Source organism: Melozone crissalis, unplaced genomic scaffold (assembly GCF_028551555.1).
Source record: "Melozone crissalis strain CALT ecotype California unplaced genomic scaffold, PUWL_Pcris_2 ptg000036l_1, whole genome shotgun sequence".
NCBI classification, from domain to species: domain Eukaryota; kingdom Metazoa; phylum Chordata; class Aves; order Passeriformes; family Passerellidae; genus Melozone; species Melozone crissalis.
This window is the reverse complement of record NW_026535814.1, coordinates 6,285,726-6,307,090: the sequence shown is the minus strand read 5'-3', so window position 1 is coordinate 6,307,090 and position 21,365 is coordinate 6,285,726. Positions and strand designations below refer to the sequence as shown.

At 41.9% G+C, this 21,365-nt stretch overlaps 1 protein-coding gene across 1 annotated transcript in view; it reads left to right on the top strand.

The window, feature by feature from the left end:
• The window catches only part of MAMDC2 (MAM domain containing 2), a 55,395-nt gene that overhangs the window by 14,951 nt on the left and 19,079 nt on the right, over nucleotides 1–21,365 (top strand). The window contains exons 2-6 of the mRNA XM_054283236.1: nucleotides 13,634–13,899; nucleotides 14,621–14,705; nucleotides 15,736–15,873; nucleotides 18,156–18,412; nucleotides 21,085–21,178. Of these exons, the coding sequence (XP_054139211.1) occupies nucleotides 13,634–13,899; nucleotides 14,621–14,705; nucleotides 15,736–15,873; nucleotides 18,156–18,412; nucleotides 21,085–21,178 (840 nt within the window). The remainder of the gene's footprint in view (nucleotides 1–13,633; nucleotides 13,900–14,620; nucleotides 14,706–15,735; nucleotides 15,874–18,155; nucleotides 18,413–21,084; nucleotides 21,179–21,365) is intronic.

Below are 21,365 nucleotides of genomic sequence, written 5' to 3'. Positions count from 1 at the left end.
TGCTTCACAGCAGAGGGAGAGGCTGGGCACCATGTCAGAAGGTTGCACTGATACCCCGTTTCATGGCAAATCTCATGTGTGTGTGTGTTGTGAAGCAGCTGTTGATGCTATTTGAGTCTGTAGCTTGGAGCAGAGGCTGGAAAAGACATCGCTACACCTTTTTTTTTAAAGAGTCGAGCAGCCTGTGTATGAAATTTGAACCCAAAATAACAGTTGTCTAGTTAGTCTAATTGCTCATTAACATTTAATAAGAAATTAATTGTCTCTGTATTCCCAGAGATGTCCATTGATACTTCTTGGATGAGCACACCTGCAGATTTCTTCAGTAAACAATGAGCTTTCTCTGCAAGCAGCAGAAATTTCTGGCTCTGCAGGGTAACAGGCGAAGCTGGTGGGATCAGCTGCAGGGACAGGCTTGAAAATCTGTTTCTTGAATTGTTTCACTAGAAGCAAAGCAGTGAGGCCCTGCCAGCAACCAGCAGACATGCCAGCACTCCTGACAGAGCTGTGAGCAGTGCATGGGAGCACTCACATGCGCCCCATGCGAGCTCCTGGCTCCCATTTCCCCTACAGGGACGTGTATTTGCAGAAAATACTTTTGCAGCAGAGAATTTGCTCTTCCTGGGGAAGCTGCAGACACAGAGAACATGTGTTTGGGATCGGCACTGAATGTGTTTGTTGATGCTGTATGAACTTTGGTAACGCCTTCAAGCCTTGCAACATTTGCCTTGTCTCAACTTATGAGTTATACTTCATGGCAAATATGACACTAAAAAGCATTCTCAGAAGACGTGGACTAAGGACTGTTTTTAGAAAGACCACACAAAGCTTGGCAGATAGAGCAGAGTTATTTCTGCAGGGTTTATTTTCTGCGTAGTTTGTTTTTATTCAGAATAACTGCGAGGCACATGCTGCTCAGTTAGGCTTGTGTGTTCACACACTTGATAGCACAGCCTGCACAGGCAGACCTCCACGCTGAAAAACAGCAGCAGGAGCTGGGAGGCCACAGTGCCACAGTGTGCTTATTCTATGCTTTATTCATACCTGGGCATCCATCTGAGACCACTCTTGGGTACTTACTAACAGCCAGCTGGGAGGAGGTGAGGTCGGATCTGCTGGCACATTTTGGGGTTCTTTAACTGCACTGTGAGCAATACTGAAATGCAGGGTGTACATTTGCAAGGGAACTACTCCTTTGGGGTAGTGCTAAGTGCTCAGTGAGATTTAGTACACTGAGTGTAAGTTAATTTATACAGTGTTTTATGGATTTACATAAACTTCAGTGATGTCTATTTGATCACCCTAGGGTCACAGAATCACAGAATATGCTGAGTTGGAGGGGTCCCATCCAGATCATCGAGTCCAACTCCTGACCCTGCTCAGGACACCCCAGGAATCACACCATGTGCCTGAGAGCATTGTCCAAACTCTTTGGGAACTCTGTCAGGCTTGGTGCTGGGACCACTTCCCTGGGGAGCCTGTTTCAGTGCCCAGCCCCCCTCAGGGTCAAGAACCTTTTGCTGATATCCAATCTAAACCTCCCCTGACAAAGCTTCATGCTGTTTTCTTGAGTCCTCTCACTGGTCTCAAGAGTGCAGAGACAGTGTCTGCCCTTCCACTTCCCCTTGTGAGGGTATTGAAGAGCACAGTAAGTCCTTCCCTCAGCCTCCTCCTCTCTAGGCTATTTAGGATATAAAATAAGTGGAATAAGTCCTAATAGCCTTAGTGATCCCTTAGGGGGAATAATACTAATATAATAATAAAAATATCTAATAAGAGGCTATAAACTCAATTACTTTGGAAAGTTTTGATAAGCTTTTACATTGACTTTGACTGTGAAACAGGAGTCAGTGAGGACATCTTGAAGAAAACAGTTTCATGAACTGGCAGGGTCAGATTTTTTCAATGACTCATTTATATCTCAGGTTTTACTTCAGTCTTTATAAATGTGTCTTATAGCTCAAGTGGGATTTGCTGAATTCCTTTGTGAGCAATTGCCCAAGGATAATACTGGATATTCACTGGAATGACATTGCTGAAAATACTAAAATTCACCAACATTCTCAGGAGCTTTTCACTTCAAAAGTAATCTAGGAAAAAAAATTGAAATGTTTGAGGCTTTTGTTACCCATAAAGTCTTACCATCTGTGGTGACAAATGTCCCAGGGCAGCTGGGGAGTACTTGAAGGGGATGCCTGTAGGAATTCATTTGTTGACTGTTGCCTAGCAAGGGGAAGCAGAGAGGCCACCACAATGTGACAGATGTATGAAGACTGGACTGGGACAGACAGATGGCAGAGCCCTGTGCCTGGTGACATCTGATGGCCTGAGGCGAATTTAGATGTGTTAGGTGGTTCACTGAGTTGGACAAAGAAGGGTTTGACAAGCTATTTTAATAAAAATAAAGCCTAGGGAAGATAAAAATATATCAAACCTCAATTGTTTACAATCAACAGTTAGATACGCCATAGAAACACAAATACTGCTTCCTAAATCTCCTAAATGACTAAACAGTCATAGCATTGACTGGTATCTATCTCTTTCCGTCCCTTATATCAGAGTATGCTCATGGAGTTGTCTTTTGCTTTTGATACTAAGCAATCCTCAATAATTTTGGATAGTTCAATTATCCTGCTTGGAGCAGAAGCTCCATGACTGAATCATCTTCCTGTGGTTCTAGGGACTGTGACTACTTAGGGACAGGGGAGAGAATCCTAGGACATCAGCCCCTCCCCACTGAGGCCCACAGCATCCTGTAAAACACTTTGTGAATTTTATGGATATTGAGACCTTCAGTAAATTCACCACTGTCCTAGAGATTAGAGTTATATATCTTGGGACTATTTTGATAAACTCTTCCCCAGTTTTGTGGATTCTGGCTCAGTCTGTCTGTACACCTCATACACACTTTCAGTTGCTACTAGCCCCTGCCAAGCAGAAATGATGTACAGAAATGATGTACTGCAAGCCTAGAAGCATCCCTAATAAACTGAAGCAGTCTTTGAAATAGTTATTTGATGCATGCAATTGTGCAGAACTCCAGGAAATGTTAGCCATGGCCTGGTGGTTGTGATGTTCAACATCAGTAGATGTGTTCCTTGACTGAAGGTTTTGTGATTGTGCATGTTGAATCTTCACCATTGCATGCCCCTGGTGCAGGATGCAGCTTGCTGGGGCAGAAGATGAGTCACTGCAGCTGCTTTCTTGTCAGTTTCTCAAGAGTGGCCACCAAGTGAGTAGAGCAGGAAATGAGGGGCTGCCCAACAGCAGCCAGTGACAGACTCATCAGAAGACAGTGATCTCCAGCAGGTTTTGGAAACGGATGGTGTGGCTAAGCCAGTTCCCTCAGGTGACCTGTGACCAGGCTACTGCCCACACTCATCAGGATCTGATTAGCTCTTTCTATAGCCAGCTGTTTCAGCTCATGTATATAAATATGTGCCTCACCTGTCTGCAGCTTTGTTTGTATTTTATGATGTGAGATCATTGATCAGCCCACCATGAGCCTGCCAGTGATCCCAATGATTCTGGTACAAAAAAGAATATGAAACCACTAAGCTTATGTAAAGCAGGAAACTGAACTCATGGGAGTTCAACTTCTGATGTTAGTGAAACCAAATATGTATTTCAAGTTGTTTTTTTTTTTTCATCTGTGTAGGACCGGGGGTCCAGCTGGGTATCAGAATAAATGGAATTTCTACTACCTAAGTGGATCTATAGTTTCCCTTGGAGAGACAAGGCTTGTGGACAGAGGTTACATTTTAGTTGATCTGATGTAGCTGGGAGAGACAGACAAGTGTTTAGGCACATGAGCTGTTTTCCAGGGTAGTGCAGCATGCCAAGTGATTTGGCAGATGCTGAGAGAGCAGATCCAGGCAGTAGAAAAGTTTAGCTTTTATAGTCATGCAGTTAGTGCATCCACATGGTTTGCAGATGCACTCCAGAAGGCCACCAGCTGAGGTTTTTTTGCTTCCCCAAGGGAAAACCTGGTCCAGGACCTCCCATGCATGCTGTGAACCTAGTCCACCATGAACCAAAGCCAAGTCATGATGGGCAGACTTGTTCCTGGCTCATGCCAACTCCAAAGCTTACCTGCCCTCTCCCTCCCAGCACCACTACTTCCTGTGACCAGTCTGACTGCTTCCCTAAGCCCAGGATTGCTTCAGAGCTTGGCATGGATGTGAGCACCATGGGCTTTTGGTTTAACCACTTTGGAGCACACCAAGGACATGACTCAGCCAAGAAATCTTTACTTTTGACATGCCTGATCTTTCAGATGATGGAAATCCAGACATACAGAAACCAAAGCAGTGTTGATTGCGTTGGAGTATCTCTTCTTCTCTTTCTTGAACTCCTACTCCCCATGGCTGTTCTTGTCACTCTGATCCAAGGAGGAATAAATGCCCCATTTTAAAACACAGCAAGAAGTCCCTTGTTTCATGGTCTGGCTCACCAAATTCCTTCTGCTGGCTCCCTGTGGAATGCTGGCCTACAGTTTGATGTGGATTGCAGTTTTGATAGTTTTTTCTTCCAAGATGTGCCCCCAAAGCTGTGTGGACTACAGTTAGGCAGGTTTGCCTTGGCCAGGCTGAGATGTGCTCATATCAGAGAGCACATTTTGTGCACATAATACAATACAGAGCAATGCAATACAATACAGAGGTTGTAGTATGTCACCTGCATACTGCTCTACATCACATCACGTGCACCTATGCAAGCAACTAAAAGGAGTGATAAGCGAAGTAAATAGACAACATAATGCAAAAGGAATGAAATTTTGTATTTTTCTGCTGAAGGAGGGATGCACTCCACCAAGGCAAGCAGCTGCGCTGGAAGAAATGTCACAGTGCATTCCTTTGTGTGTTTGCTCCTGGTGGAAACATGATTTAACAAAGAAATAGAGCTAATAATGGAAGAAACGAGAAATGTAAACAAATAGATGCTTGGTGATTTCTACTGTATCTACTTCTTATCTTTAGTATTCCCTATGCACTGGGGGCAATGGAAACTCATTTAGGATGCCAAAGAATAAAGGAAAAACTCTTTTCAATTATTTCCCATCCAGAAATTCACAGCAGAGAACCTTGTGTTTCCAAATATTGCCTGTATTGGAGACACAAGATGTTGATGTATACCAGCTAACAGAAGTCATGGAGATGTCTTTTGGAAAGAGCTGTCTCAAGGAAAATCAGAGATACCCAATAAAAACTTGGCAGCCTTTGTGTCAGCAGATGAAAAGTTGTCAAAATTGTGTGATGAGTAGCATGAAAATGAGAACTGAGTGATGTGAACAGCAGTTTCCTGAGACTGATGGGTCGGTTGAAACAAGAGAAACAAAATTTGAAAGTGCATGAAAATTGTTGAGGTCATTGTGAAAGGAAAAAACCACATGCTTGTGGCCCAGAACAAACAGGAGATCTGATGCATGATGTAAGGATCTTGGGACTTGAAGGGGAACAAGGAGAGGAAGCATCCCCAGTGCAGTGGAGCAACTCCTCTAAATCAGAATCAGAAAACAGCAGCTCAGGCTGGACCCTGGCCAGACCTCCACAGGCAAGCTGATGGATGGAGGCTGGAAGAATTTTCCAGAGTGGTAGTAGCTGCAAGCAGATGCTGCAGTCACAGAGCGTTTCAGGCTAATTGTATTGGTTTTGACAGGCTTTCTAACAGCTGCATTTCTGAGCTTCCTGAGGGAACAAAGGCCAGGGCAGGAGGTGGAGCTGGTAGTTAATTCATAAAGCATCCTTTGGGAAAGGAGACTTGGAAGATTTAGGCCCCAGGGCTGGCAAACAGTTCTCTGGCGTGGTCTGGGTGAATGTGGCAAGAAAAAGATCAAATCATTAATCTCAGTTCCTGTAGGGAGACTCAGCTTGTAAAGTAAGGTGAGCTGGAGAGAAAGCTGCTGGAGGAACTGCTGTTGCCAGGTTTGTCCATTTGACCAGAGGAAAGTGTGTGACTACCTGTCTGAACTGCCTGTGTGTTCATCACACCAGGCTGTGCTTTTCTAAAAAAATTCTTCTTTTTTTTAACATACTACTCAGCTTTGTGGGAGTTACCTGGAACCCTGTTGACTCCCTGAAGATGACTAGCACAGGAGCAGATCTGGTGGGGTATTCAGGTTCCCTCCCTGCCTGGAAGGGCAGCCAGGTGGAACCACAGGCTTTTTATGGAAAGAAATTATATCTTTGGGCTTGAAACTGCAGCTGCCCCTGTAGATACAGAAGAGAAAGCAAAACCTTCACAACAGCAGTCACTGCAGACAATAAACACAAAACACCCACCTCCTGCTTCTCCATCCCTCAGCTGCTTTCACAGACCTGCTTTTAAGAAACCATGGAGGACACAAGGAGGCTTAAAGAACAGAATGTTTTTTCAGTGATGACAACACAGATTAGTCCCAGGGTATACCACGTAGGTTGTCTGGTGTGAATCTAACAGCTTAACAGAAATAAAATAGTCTGTGGCTTGATGGGAATGAAAACAGCGGTTACACCCTGCAGCATCAGGTAGCTGTAACCATGGCACCCCCTTGAATGTCTGGGACTGACACTCTACATTCCTTATGTCGGCCAGGCTTTTCCACTCAGCCCTGTGTGTGCTGTGAGTGCATCCATCTGTTCAGGGGAGAAACTGCTGCTGCAAGTCTCCCACAGGCCAAGGGGAAGGGATTAAACACTGCTCTGGCAAAAGCAGATCAGTGCTTGTGTTCTTTTGAGACAATTTAATAAGTAACACTCTGAAATGAGCTACCTACCCTTACAGTTTTAATCAATCCCTTTTTACCAATGAAGAGAAAGAAATAGGAGCACGTATAGGTGAAGAAAATGACACTTTACTAACAAAACAAAATAGCAGCAGGCAAAAAATAACACTAACAGTCACTAGTTACGAAGGTGCTGAAATCTCACCGGCTCTTGGGGAGCAAGGGGAAGCTCCAAATGGGGGAGTGAGGGTGCCCTCCTCAGGCACTGCATGGTCTGGGAGACACGAGGAAGACACAGACAAACTCTGTCCGGTGCAGCCTTCTCTCTGGATCAAAAAACCTGGAAGGCAGGAGCTTCCCAAGCAGTTCTGGTGGCAGAATTGCTGGTGTAGCAGAGACATCAGCCTTTGGTTCTCTGGGTGCTGGTGCTGGGGTCTTGCTGCCTCCTGCTGAACTCGGCCGGTGTTGGTGCTGCTGCTGCCGAGCTGCGGGTGTGTTGGGGGGCAGAAAGGATCTCCCCAAGCACTGAGGCAGCACCCTCCAGCCCCTACAGCTCTAGCCCCACCCTGCAGAATTCACTCCAAAACAGGCTTTGATTGTGAAATGCATCTTCTCGCGTCGCTGCTGTTGTGGGTCCACAAACCTGCTCGAAACAGCCTCCTCTCTCTGAAGGCAAGAGAGAAACTAAAAAACTCACCAAGGGGAGCCTCAGGCTTGAGGCAGAGCTTGGAGGCAAGGGAGCTCTGCTTGGGGGACCCCGGCTTTAAAAAGACCCAGCACCTGCTGGCCCCCTGTTTCCTGGCACACTGCTAGGTCTTAGAGAGACAGTAACAATTTTGGGCACAGGTAGATGTGGAATAAAATAACATTTTGGGTTATCCACCACATTGTTGCTGCATTTTCTTATCTGCAGGATACACTTCATTATTTTGTCCCTCTGGCTCTATTGTTAATATTTCCAACTATGTTTTTCTGGAGATGTAAGAAGACTTCATAGATCTCAGAAATGTACTGCTTTTCTACCCTTTTTTCTTTTTTTTTTTTTGGAAATAAAATACAAAAAGAAATCCCAAAACTAAAGCCAAGACCCAAAATTGAAATTCTGAGATTCCACAGAAGGCATCGATAGATCAAGTTTTGTCCTAAGGAACCCTGGTAACATTCCTTCCTGTTTCTGTATGGGAAATACAGAGAAAAATTAAAACAGGACCTTGCAAGTGTTAGACATTTCTTGAACGGTCTTCTGTATAAATGAGTATTTAATCAAATGTAGTTCTAAAATTTTCCTGCCTCATAGTTCCTTATTATTGTTTCTCTTGGAGCTTGCTGCTTATATTCAGTTTTTCTTGTAAAGCTGTACTGTGGCTGAACTAAGTGAACAGCTGTGTCAGACATAAACTCTACCAAGAGCCAGAACAAATCTGTGGTTACCCTTCCAAATTTTTACAGAGGAAATGTAACATTGAACTGGTAAATTTTTTTTTTATTTCAGTGGATATTTGGGGGCTTTTAAAAATTTTTCTCAATGCAATTTGTTTTAGTTTATTAGCCAGCATCTGGCTTTTTTGTCTTGTTTGTGCTATTTACAGCAGAAGCAATCAGTGTAGTTTCTGTGCTCTTTTTTGGAAAAAGCACAATTTCTGACCTCAGTAGCCCTTATTCCTTAGCCATTGATGTAACCACTGCTGACAGATCTACTGATGCCCACCTTTATGTATATATTTTTGGAAAACTTGGGTGAATGACTCATGGAGTTAGTGCATCACCAACTGTAATTGAGAAGAGCTTTGTATAGAACTGCTTATTAGAGCAGCAAGATGACAGACATTGAAACAGGAGGATTTTAAATATCTAGTTTCATCGGTGCATAGTTGCACTGAGGAAGGATAGGCTTGAAACCCAGTGTCCTAATTCCCCCTGGGCTCAATGTTTTGCTTGAACATGGAGGAATATAAAATGAACACATGCTTGGTTCTGTAAAGTTTGATTCAGTTGTCAAGCAGAAGACAGTCAAGTTACATGGTAGGTAAAACATCATCATAGAAATGTGAGTAGAAAGTGCGTTACTTACTAGCCTGAGTAGTGAGAGAGGGAAACACATCTGAGTCTCCTTTCTCCCACCCCTTGTCCTGGCTGTAGGTGTTTGCCTTCACCAGGCATCTGCTGACTGTCAGCTGTCAAAGGTAGTTAGCAATCCCTGGCTTTTGTCATGTCTGCAGAGGTTTGTCTTTGCTCAGGAGTGAGCAGGCCTCATTGATAGAGATTTGAACTAGATGTGTCAGGGAAGGAGACAGTGTCAGGTTTGCCCCTGACAAGCTGTGGGATGACATATGAAGGTTAAAGGGACAGGGTGCAGGTGAGGGTCCTCAGCCAGGGGACCTGAGACGTGCTGGCCACATTGGAGCACATTTGATGTCTTGTGGAGACAAGCCAGGGGCTCCTGAGGTAACAGAAGCCAAGAAACACCAGTGAAATATCTCAGTGAGATTAGAAAGTATTCCTCCAAGAGGGCAGCTCAGCTGAGGTGCCTTTGCACCTATACACACTGTGTGGGCAACAAACAGGAGGAGGAGGAAGCCACTGTGCTGCTGTGAAGTTATAACCTTACTGAAACTTAGTGAGACAAATCCCATGACTGGATTGCAGCTATGGATGGCTACAGGCTGTTCCAGAAAAGTAAGGGTGGAGGGATTGCCCTCTGTTTCAGGAGGTGGTTTGAGTGTAAATTCTGTCTCTGAAGAACAGGCATGAGCAGGCTAAATGCCTGTGGGTAAGAATCAGAGACAGCAAAGGGAACCTCATGGCTGGTGTGTTCCACAGGCTGCTCAAGCGAGGGGAGCCTGCTGACAAAGCAGCTGCGAGAGGCATTGTGCTGGCAGGCTCGTGTCTGGCCAGGGCCTTGAACGCTGGGCAAGTAACAGGATGAGCTGTGGGCAGTCCAGGAGACTCCAGCAGTGCACAGAGGATAACTTCTGAAGCCAGGTTATAGACAGCCCTACAGAGGGGGTGTGATACTGGACCCATGGGTTGCCAACACAAGTTAATTTGAGCTGTCAAGATTAGAGACAGCCTGGGCTGCAATGATCATGCACTGAAGGAGTTTGCAGTCCTGAGGGATATGGGTCAGGTAAAGAGTAAAGTCAGAATGATGAAATTTAGAAAAGCAAAATTCTAGGTTGTCAAGGATGTAGTCAATAGGATCTTCTGCTCTGAGGGACAATAGGAATCTGCTCTGAGGGACAAGGGAGCAAAAGAATCCTGGCGGATCCTTAAGGTTGCTTTCTGTAGAGCACAAGAACTAGCAAAAGGAGGAAAAGTTCAGGCAAAGAAGGCAAAAGACTGCAATGGGTTAGTTGGAACCTGCTGGTTGAACTAAAGGGTAAGAAAGAAATCCACAGTGAGTGGAAGCAAGGACAGGTATCCAGGGGAGACTATGGAGTCACAGCCCAGTTGTGTAGGAATGGGGTGAGGAAGGCAAAGGCAAAGCTGGAGCTGAATTTCACAAAGGTCAAAAAGAAAAAATAAAGAGCATCTATATGTCTGTCAGCCAGAAAAGGAAGGTCAAAGAAAGCATTTGTCCCCTTGATGAGCAAGGCTGGCAAATTGGTAACTAAGATGAGGAGAAGGCTGAGGTGCTGAAAAGTTTTTTGCCTCAACCCTCACTGTCAGCCTCTCTCCGCATGCCTCTTGAGTGAATGGAGTGTAAAATGTGGCTGGGGGAAGCCAAGTCCCTCAGAAAGAATTAGGTTTGTGACCACCTGAGGAGTTTGAGCATACATAAGTCTGTGGTACCTGATGAGATGTATCCCAGAGTCCTGAGGCAGTTGACTCTACAGTTGCCAGGCCACTCTCCATGATACTCAAAAAGTCAGGTCACTCAGAAAATGACAAAGAAAGTTCAGCTTTCCTGTATTTGCACAGGAAACTAAGGGCTGCATCTACCTCCCTGAGCAAGTAATTGCTGGAAATTGCATGCTTGTGTTTCTGTGTCATCAGGCTTTTCCTAGAGTTTTGTGATTGCTCTCATCTGCCTTCCTGTGATTTTGAAGAATAGCCCTCTCTTGATAACTCCTGAATGACTGCTATAAATTAACTGTCATGGGCATTTGCAGGAGGACTGTGGCCTGCTGCAAAATGGAGCTGCATGTTACATTTTTGAGAGGCTACATCACTGTGCATTCATCAAATTCTCCACAGACTGGAAAATAACCTTCTATTACTCCCACAAACAAGTGTGGAAAGTTGTCTGCTTTAATCTAAGGGCCCCCCCCTTCTCCTTGCTTTGCTCTCACAATTGCTCTGTGTCAGTCCTTGAGGTCTGCATTGTGAGACCTTCCTTTCTGCACCAATGGCCACTGCTGTTACTGAAGTACAGTTTAGGGCAAAGGCTGTGTAGTCAATGCTGCCATTCATTTGGAAGAAATTTAATGTTGGCGTTTCGCATGCTTGGTACTGCCAAGTGCCACGCTCCCTGATCCTGATTAGCAAAGCATTTGAACCTACACATAAAGCTCTCTATCAGTGCTCACATTGATTTCAGCAAAGCCAATTATACATTTAACTTTTCAAAAGAAGCTAAAAATTATTAGGTTGGGAGTGAGAGCACTCTCTTTCTGGAGAGTTAATGAGTATGTAAAATTAATCCTTCTAGAAAAAGCAACCAACCCCCATCCCCAGTTAAAAAGGGAGTTCATGATCTTTGCTCTCATACCTGAGGTGAATCAAACAAAAGTGGGAGCAAGTGCACAACACACAGACAGCAGAGTCAAATTTACACTGACATAATCATCCCGATTGGAAATTATAAGAGGCTTTCTTTGAAACCACTATTTTTGTAGAAGAAACCTTAGTCTATATACACTTAAGTTTTAAAACCTGGCAGCCATTTAAGCCTCATAGCTGGTAATTTGAGGTCTTCATGTGAATGTATTTTCCTATGTCAATGCTGATTTATTTCTGGAAAAAAAAAAAAAAGGAAAGAGATTACTATTATAAGAAGGATCTGTTTTCTATGGGGTTTCTCTTGAAGTACAGGCTAAAACAGGACTGAAATCTAAACTAAAATTGCCAGGCATGGATTCCAAATTGTAGGTTTCTTTGTCAGTAAAATGATCCAAGTTCAGGCCAGCCTAAAAACATAGATTCTTCATCTGAATAGGATATTATCAATTACATCAATGAAAACCAAATGTGCAAGAAGCATTTGACTTCTGATGGAGTCTCGGTGATTTCCCTCTATCTTCCTGTGAAAAGGCATGCGTACCTTGGGCAGGCATATGTCAGTAAATAAATGCTGTCTGTGCTAACTTGTGTGAGCTAACTGGATTAAAACATGAAAGTGGTTGCTACAGACTTCCTTGTAACATAGTGGCAGATTAAGTATTTGGCACGCACATTAAATGCCTATTTTAAAATATTTATTCATGTGTTTATTTTTCTTTCAAATACTGCTGGAGTAACAAGTTACTTGTACTTTACCAGTTATTTTGTATCTGCTCCTGGGGGTCTGTGGGAGAGGACTTTGGGAACCCCATAAAGCAGATCTGCATGTGTGCTTTGCCTTGATGGGGTGATGACCGTCTGTGCAGATGATTTTTCTCCTTCGGAGAGAATACTTTAAAAAAGGCAACAAGGGAGCTTCTGAGAAACAACCCCAGCGTGTCTTGATAGAGTGGGAGGGTACAGGCAGGATTTGGGAGGGGATTTTTGTGCCTCAAAGACAAGCAATGTATTTAACATCAGTGTAGTAGCTGCTGACATTTCTGAGTTATCCAAGTATTTACATATGCACGGAAATTGACAAGCTCTGTGGTCAAGTGAGATGAGATTAAAGAACAAGTATATTCCCTGGAAAGTGATGTGCTGCTAGGTGAAGGCCTAATTGGACACAGGCCCTGACAGCACTTTTAACTCATACTTGCAGCTTGGGTGGTGAGAATTAGGTATCAGAAATGTGATTTGTCTAATGTACATTGACAATAGGTTAGAAGAATCCTTTTCCTGATAATCTGGGAATGTGGGACAACATTTCAGACATGGGTGTCCTAGTTTGTCTTACTGTTTTGTTTTGAGGTATTTTGGGCTTTTAAAATTTATTTTTAAGTTTTTATTTTTTGTATCACTTGTTTCTGGCATTGCATTTCAGGTTTCTGTGACTCTTGTAGTCCATTTAACTCTTGGTTTTGGTATCTTAGTAGAGCTTCCAGGACCATGCTTATGCTTCACTATAATTTGCTGTTGTCTCATTTTTCTACACATTGCTTCTTTTCTACTTTTTTTTGCCTCCTCATGCACTTTTAGTTTGTCATTGCACCCTTTTATTTTTATATGGAAGGCTGTTTTAGATTTTGTCCCAAGGAATAATTTTAAAATAATCTTGGACTACTGGTATGTTTAAATGTTGCTTTACATTCTGTAATTTTTTGAATCAGCAGACTTGAACATGTCAGTTTTACTTAGAAGTGTCTTTCTAGTTTTGTTATTTGAAACCAGAAGTGCTTTGGGAGTTTTTAGCTGCAATGTCTCATTTTATGTGTTGATTTTAAGCCTACATGAAAATAAAAAGTTTTGATCTTTAAAACAACTAAATATTCCTGCAAAATATTTCTCTGTGGGTAATGTCAATCAAATTGTCTATCTACAGCTATCAGTTCCAAAGAGTACTACTTAATAATCTGCTTTACACCTATAAAATATCTCGTCTCAAATTTTCCAATAATTTAAAAATTGTTTTAAAAAGACATGGGAGACACATGAAGTCACATTTGGGAGAGTACAGCAGGATATCAAAAGGTTAAGTAACTTATCAGAGGTAACTCAACCTCCTGACCTAGTCCCAGAACTACCATTCTTTCCTAAATAAGTACTTTCTCCAGGGATGCAAAAGCGAAGCCTCTGACATTTGTTATTGTGGTGTGTGTCTGTTCCCAGGACATTACATTTCTGTGGATACATCTTACGAGGGTGAGAAAGCAGTGCTGTCCAGCCCTGACCTGTACTCCGAGGAATGGAGCTGTGTCAGACTGATCTATCAGATAGCAACAACTTCAGACACCTCACCTGATCCTGCCAGGCTCAACCTGTACCTGAGGCAGGAAGGAGAAAGTTTTGATCGTTTGCTGTGGTCAGCCAAGGAGCCATCAGACAGCTGGCTCATAGCTAGCTTAGATTTAACCAACAGCACAAAGAAGTACAAGGTAAGCCCAGTTAAAGACACAGGCTTTCTGGTGCAGCCCCGTGCATATGCTGGGCTGCACAAAGCTCTTTTTTTAATATATGCAGACTTTGAGCCCTGTTCTTGGCTGTCATGTCTAAGGCTGGCAGCACAAGTCAGCTGAGCCCTCTGTCCCTAGCACCCATGAGCAGGGCTGGCACGAGGCAGCGCTCTGACCAGCAACTGCCTGGAGCAGCTCCGGGGACACACGGCCAGACGAGGCCTGCCATGAGGATGCTCCATCTCCTGGTATCCCTGAGGAGCTGCTGGTGCCAATGGCAGATAGAGGAACCCCCAGGTCCTGTGTCTGCAGCTGTGCTCACTTATTCCTGCCCTCTGTGTCTTTCTGGAAGGAGTCACATGCTGACAGAAGAGTATTTCTACCCAGAAACCATCATGTTGCATCATTCCCAATAATGTCTTGCATAACCACAGCTGAGGAATATAGAATTCCATACTCTTAAATGAAGTGTGGGAATTTTTTGCCTTGTCTCATTGTCCTTCAGCGTGTCTTCTGAGGTTAAAGAAGAACACTAGCTCCATCTTTAATGCATTCTGCCAAGCTCTCTCAGCAAAAGCACACCTGACTGTAAGAGGATGATGGTTCCCCAGGAAACATTTAATTTGTTCTCTTGTTTATCCTGTTTAAATATTCAAGATACTAATGAAATTCTAAATATGACGGTTTGGTTTATATTGTGCAGCTGGTACTGGAAGGTGAAATGGGACAAGATAAATCCACCAGTATAGCAGTTTTTGAAATCAAAATAACTTCTGGATATTGTATTGGTAAGTACTCTTCTCTCAACCCTCATATTCTCTGCATGGAAGAGAATGTCTTGTTGGCAGTTTTAAAACTGGATGGAAGATCTGGCTTTAAAAAACAGACAATGGCTTTTTCCTAATTGAAAAGTACACTGCCATATTCAATACAGATAATATTTAAGCTAAGAGTGCACAAACTAGTAAGTGGGGTTTTTTCATCTATCTCTGTGAAATATATATACACAAATACACATGCACACACACATGCACACACACAGATATATATACATATATGCGTATTATATACAACAGTGTAATTCCAAATCTATTTATCGTTCAAGCAGGAACAAGTGTTATATTTTAAAACACTTGCACTGCTTCAAGTATTAGACATAACAGCTGCATGACTATTTCTGTTCTCTGCCTGCTCATGGCTTCCTTACAAGTATCATCTTGAGGCTACAGACAAAAAACTGTGCTGATATATATATATATTTACACTTACTACCATTTCCTCATGATATTTGCTAAAAACTGCTAATGAAGTTCAAAAATTCCAGTGTCTAGGAGGCTGGGAGATCTTTACATTTCTCTGATGGAGTCCAACCAAGTTGTCACAATTCTTTGGCTCTGTCAAGGAGACAAAGCAGTTGCATTACTGTTATAAAATACTTATCCCGCTTTTCTTCTGGCCATCTCTGATTTACAAGGGAAAGTTCTGTTTTGACTATTTACTACAAGGAGGTGGTGTATTTAAATCTGCTTTGTTTGGTTCTAAATTACAGCAGTCCTATCCTGGCAAATTGTGAAAATACAGATTGGGCCAAAGAGGATGGAAATGAAAATTTCATCAAAAAATTATCAAAAAATTATCAAAAAATTTGGATAGGTTTGCTTCTGTTTATTATGAGTTCTTAAATGCTGTGTCCAGTTTTATAAATACAGGCATTATTTGCTCTGCTGCATGTGAAGTGAGGTCAGTGCTTAGCAATTTGCTGTTCCTATTTCTGTGATGAAAATGTGTGCACTCAGCTGGTGGTGTCTGCAATTGCAGAATGTGACTTTGAAGAAAATCATCTTTGTGGCTATGTGAACCGCTGGAATCCTAACGTCAACTGGTTTGTTGGTGGAGGGAACATTCGGAATTCTCAGTCTATCCTGCCCAAAGACCACACACTTAACAGTGCACTGGGTAAGCAACAAATGTAGAGCAGAAATATAGTGGAAAAATCCGAGTGTGTGATTCATGTATGACTCTCATACTGCGAGTTATTATTATGTGAGTTGTTTCCATTGTGGGGTTGGGGTGGGGATGGTAAGAGTGATTTGTGGGAAAAAAGGGGGATTAGAAAGAGGTTGGGGGATTTTGCAGAAGTTCAGACAAAATTGCCTGTAAGCTTTATAAAAAGGTTGTTACACTCTTTGCTAGGATTCAAAAATACTCAGAGATAAGAGTAGAATTTTGGATGTGAGAGCTGGAAAACTCAACTTTCTGTGTATTCTATATGTATGGACTGCAGTAAATTTTAGATTCTTGTACTGCTGCTCTGTACATCTGGCAGGGGTTTTCTTTTCAATGACTATTGAGAAAATTGAGTAGGAAAACTAAGGTATTAAAACATGCTTGGAGAATCTTGGGTGAAACTGTACAGTTTAGAAGTCTTGTTTCTTTCAGTCAAATGTGGTGCTGTTAGAACAACCCCTCAGAGACATAATGCTGGGAAAAATTATTGGAATTTTTGCACTTGCCTGGTATGAAATGCTTATCCTGTAAGACCTTGATCAGGGAAGAGATTTTTACACAGCTGTGAGGAAAGCTGTAAGATAACTTCACCTTTGCACAAGGTACCACAGCAGGTGATGGTCAGGACGTGGGGCTGGTGCTGCACACTGTGTGTCTTGCTTGATGTCTGCCTGATGCTTGTGGCAGTGCAAGGAATCACATCTCATGAAAAGCAGGGTTGATCCTCTTTCCTTAACTCATGCCGCTGTGCCTTTTTATTTACTTCACAATTGTGTGAGTTGAGTACAGAGTGTCTCTCCATGTCTTTGTCACCCCCTGGCACTAAAATGCCTGTAAAATTCTGATTGAAGTTTAAACTCACCACAACTTCAACAGCAGACAGTGGATCAGCCTATTAAATAAGTACTATGAAAGGAAATGCTCCCAGCTGGGAGGGATGTTTTCTTGTAGCCACAGCATTTCTGTTTCACACCAAGCCCTCGCTGCTGAGCATTTACTGAGAAGACTTCAAGAAGCCTAAAGTCACAGAAGAGCCTTCTTTTTGCAAGAATTGGGCTGTGAAGTTGCATCATCCAGGGAGATTGTAGCTAAACTATGAGATGTGCTAAAACTGCAGAACAAAAGTGAAGCTGAGAACCTTGCAGGCAAGTATGGCTGAAGTCACCACTCCCTGGCAGTGGGCAGTCTGAGGGAGACCCACAGCCAAGCAGTGCTTTCCCCTCCTTCCACCCGAGTGGAGCGAGAAGTGACCTCTGAAGGTCTGAGAGTGCTGTGTGCCAGTTGATGTCGTCGTGCCACTCAAACTGAACAGCACAGTTTGCAGTGCTCGTGCTGAAGTACCCCTCCAGTCTGACACTTCTGTCTTCTCCAGGCTTTCTACTTGTGAGGAGCCATTTTTTGTTCATCAAATACTGTTTGATGCTGTGCTTCTGGGAGTGCAGAAGAAGAAAATGCAATGCACAGCATGTTTGTGAACATGGATGTGTCCTCCTTAAATTGAGATAGCACTCCCGAAATCAAAATATTAGAAGCTGTACCCTTAGAAAATCCTTCAGGTCATATTGGCTCATATTCATGATGGGGAGATACTCTCCTCAAATGTAATGCATTTTGCTGGTCATTAACATCTCCCAAAAATCTTCTTTAAGGATTTTACATAAAAAGTCCAGTCTATGCAGTAAAAATAAGACATTTTTTATAAACCAAATTCTAGATACACTAAGTGGATATCTTAAGGACTAAAAGCTATTTGACAATAATTTGATATATTAAATGAACTGCTTTGTAGAAGATGAGAAAACACATGGCTTACAATCTTGTTCATTTACTTGAATTGCTTCAGCCGAAGTTGCACTTAAGAGAGATGAAATACTACACCGAGGGAGATAACATGGTTGTTGCACATTTTTCCATTTATGAATGGCTTCCAAAATTTAGAGTTTATTATGTTTCAAATATAGATAAATATATTATTTCTAATAATAATAAAGACTTAAGAAAAGAAAGAGCTGGGACTGACTATTTTGCCAAGTGGTATCTTAGCCAAACAATTTTGGGTTGTATGTAGGAGGAAAAGAGAGGAAAAAAAACTTTTAGAATCACTAAAATTTTCTAGGAAGCAACCATGTTGCTCATATATATGTATGTCTAGTCCTTGTTCATCTGCTGATACTTCTTGTACGTGGTGTTCTTTAAAGAGTGTCTTATGCCAAATGTTTCTCTGCTTCTAGGTCACTACATGTACGTGGACTCTGTGTATGTCAAACACTTTCAGGAAGTGGCCCAGCTAATCTCACCAAGGACCACAGCCCCAATATCTGGCTGCTTATCTTTTTATTATCAGCTTAAGCTGGAAAGCAGCATTGTTTTTACTGTTTACCTGAGAGACATGAGTGGATTTTATGAAGAGATCTGGAAAATAGACAGTGCACTGAATGCAGACTGGGCGTTGGCAGAAGTCGACTTCAATGCGCCGTATCCCATGGAGGTAAAGCAATCCTTCCTGCTCGGTCCAGCTGCGGCTTCCAGATTGCCTCAGACACGAGTGCCAGCTCAGGCCAAGCCAGGAACACAGCAGGCACCATGCAGTATCTGAAAGACAGCTGCAAAGATGTTGGTGATCTGTGATATAGTTTACCCTTTGCATAAAGGTCAAGGAGAGATCGCTTTCCATACTCATGCTTGATTTTGAAGCCAGGGGGTTTAGTGCTTGATCAGAGTATCTTGGGAGGTTGTAGAGTCTCGCTGATGGGAAGTTTTTAGTTGCTGAATAATATCAAGGTTCTCTCCATTCCCTGTTTCTATGTCTCTCTGATTCATTTTTGAGGATGCTGAATATCATAAAATAGTGCATAAGAAAAATACTGCAGAAGAAAAATTTTAAAAAATATTTGAGGTCTATTCTCCACCTTACTTAGATCCTGCAGTTCATGAGAGAAAGTCCAAACTTGGGTCCTTTGTACAGTAGTCCTTAAATGTGAAAGACAGCTCTTGATGGTTATTACAATGACTGTCAAGAGTATTAGAAAAATATTGAATATTTTATTCCCTAGTGTTTTCTAAAAAGTACCCCAAACTTAGAAGACTGAAATAAACAATGTATGTATATTATATACATACACATATACTTACATATATGTATATTTTACACATATAGATGTAATTTTTGTATATATACAAACATATACTCTCTCTATACATGCATGCTTCTAATACATGGATTACAGATAAATTCTACTTGCTTTAATTCTACCTAAGTTATTTGCTAATTCACCATAACCCTGTAGACTTCCAGAAATTACTAGGGGTAAAGCTAATTTTCATGAGATATTACGTAGGCCTTTTGCACTCTATAAAGTCAGTGATAATCCATTCAAATCTTCACGGGAAAGGAAGGCAGCTCTCAGAAGGCTTCATAATACAGAATGGTAAGTGAATTACTGATTCACTTAATATAAACTAAATTCATGTTTAAAAAAGGGAAAATCAGTCCTAGCGCTATCGATGGAAATTAATTAATGATCACTTAGAACTTGGCAATACTGTTGTTGAGTTCATGAAAATATCCTCTCATTTCCTGGCAGCATTCAAAAATCCATCCAGAATGTTGGAAACTATCCATACGGGAATAAATAGCAAAACACAGGATGTTGTACCACTGGGTAAATGCACAGGGAAAGCTTGTGTTCAGCAGGGTATGCAACTTCAGCTCTCTCAGTTAAAAAAAAAAAAAAAAAAAAAAATTAAGAAGGTTTTTAAAAGATTAAGAAATATTGTCCAAGAGGGAGATGCAGATAATGAAAAGTATGGAGAAGTTACATCAATGAAATAACAGTTTTCAGCCCTTATAAAAAAAGATGGAAGTAGAATATGTTAGAGGTTCTTAAGAGTCATGAAGGACACAGAAAAGATTAACTGTTCCCTGTTTCTCAAAATTTACATTGCTGTTCCAAGTTCTTAGTTACCATGTAACAGTTTTAAAATAAAGTGAACAGAGGGTCTTTTCATATGTGATTCAACCACAGAACTCACTTCCACAACATACCTAGATACCATTATTAAGATCAGTTAAAAAACTGATCAGAAAAATTAATGGGAAAGGAAGAATTCATCAGGAATATAATGTAAGGGAAGAAGAACTGAAAGCCTGTGATTCTTCGGGGCACCTGTAGGTGCTCTCTGCTGGAAAAAAGGCACTGGGCTACACAGGCCTTTAATCTGCTCAAGAAATTTCTATGTAATTTAGCACAGAGATAATTTAATAGAAATAATATTAAACGTTAACACATAAATTCTTTGGTTACTTCGAGAGGGTGTTCTTCTTTGTTTCATCTAGCTAAAGAAGATTGCTCAGGATTCTTTCACTAGCTCTCCTAGTCTGCAAAACATCACAGGCATTGCTTTCACTGAAATGAATCTCACTCTGAAAGCTTTTGTCCTTATTTCCTTGCTTTGTCCCTGGGGCTGGCTCTCAAAGTTTTCCTGTATCTCAGACCTTTGATACTTAAGAGAAATTTTAAGACACTTCCTCAAGAGTTATAGACGGTCCTCCACTTACTTGAGGAAATTATTTCCCCTGGGAATGACTAAATACAATACATTGTTTGATCTTTGTGGTAAACAAAACACAGCAATAGCTTTTCTGGTTCTTAAATAAATTCTGTACAGGAAGTCTTCCCTGACAGCTAATGCCAAGTCATGGGTTTCAATATCTGAGGATATTTACAGAAAACTATAAAATTTAATATATTAATAGCAAAGTAATGAACACAGGGGGTTTTTAGCTCTTGATCCAGATAGATTCTAGATAAAACTGGAGGTTTAGTCAGTACAGGCTGATGATTGTGAATAGTGGTTTTGTATAATACAGTGGCAGAAGCCTTACTGCATCTTTAAAAGTGGTGCTTCATAAAGCAGAAGAGCTATATTCCTTTTGGTGTTTCCTTGACCTGGAGTGAGCAATGATCTACACCTAAGGTCAGGCTTGATTTATATCCCTAAGAAGTGATATAATTTCATTATTCCCAACACTTTCAGCACTATATGAGATGTGCTGGAGTCTGTCTGGGACATTCAGTCAGAATTCTGTATTTCAAAGATGTGTACCAAAATTATTGCTGAGTGTATGGCAGACGAATAACAACTTGTTATAATTTCTAGGTAATATTTGAAGTGGCTTTCAATAGCGCCAAGGGAGGTTATGTTGCCCTTGATGACATTTCTTTCTCTCCGGTTTACTGCAGCAATCAGACAGGTATGATGAGCTCTTGCTGCTTTTTATCTCCCTTGTTTTCTCCCTCTGCCTTGCCCCTCAGAACTGTGTCAGTATTTGCAGTTTTGGTGCTACCTTCTCAACTGACCAGCACCACTGGGCTCCTCTTCCTTCCGAAGACATAACAGCAGATAACACCTGTGCCATTCATTTTTTTGGAAACCAATTC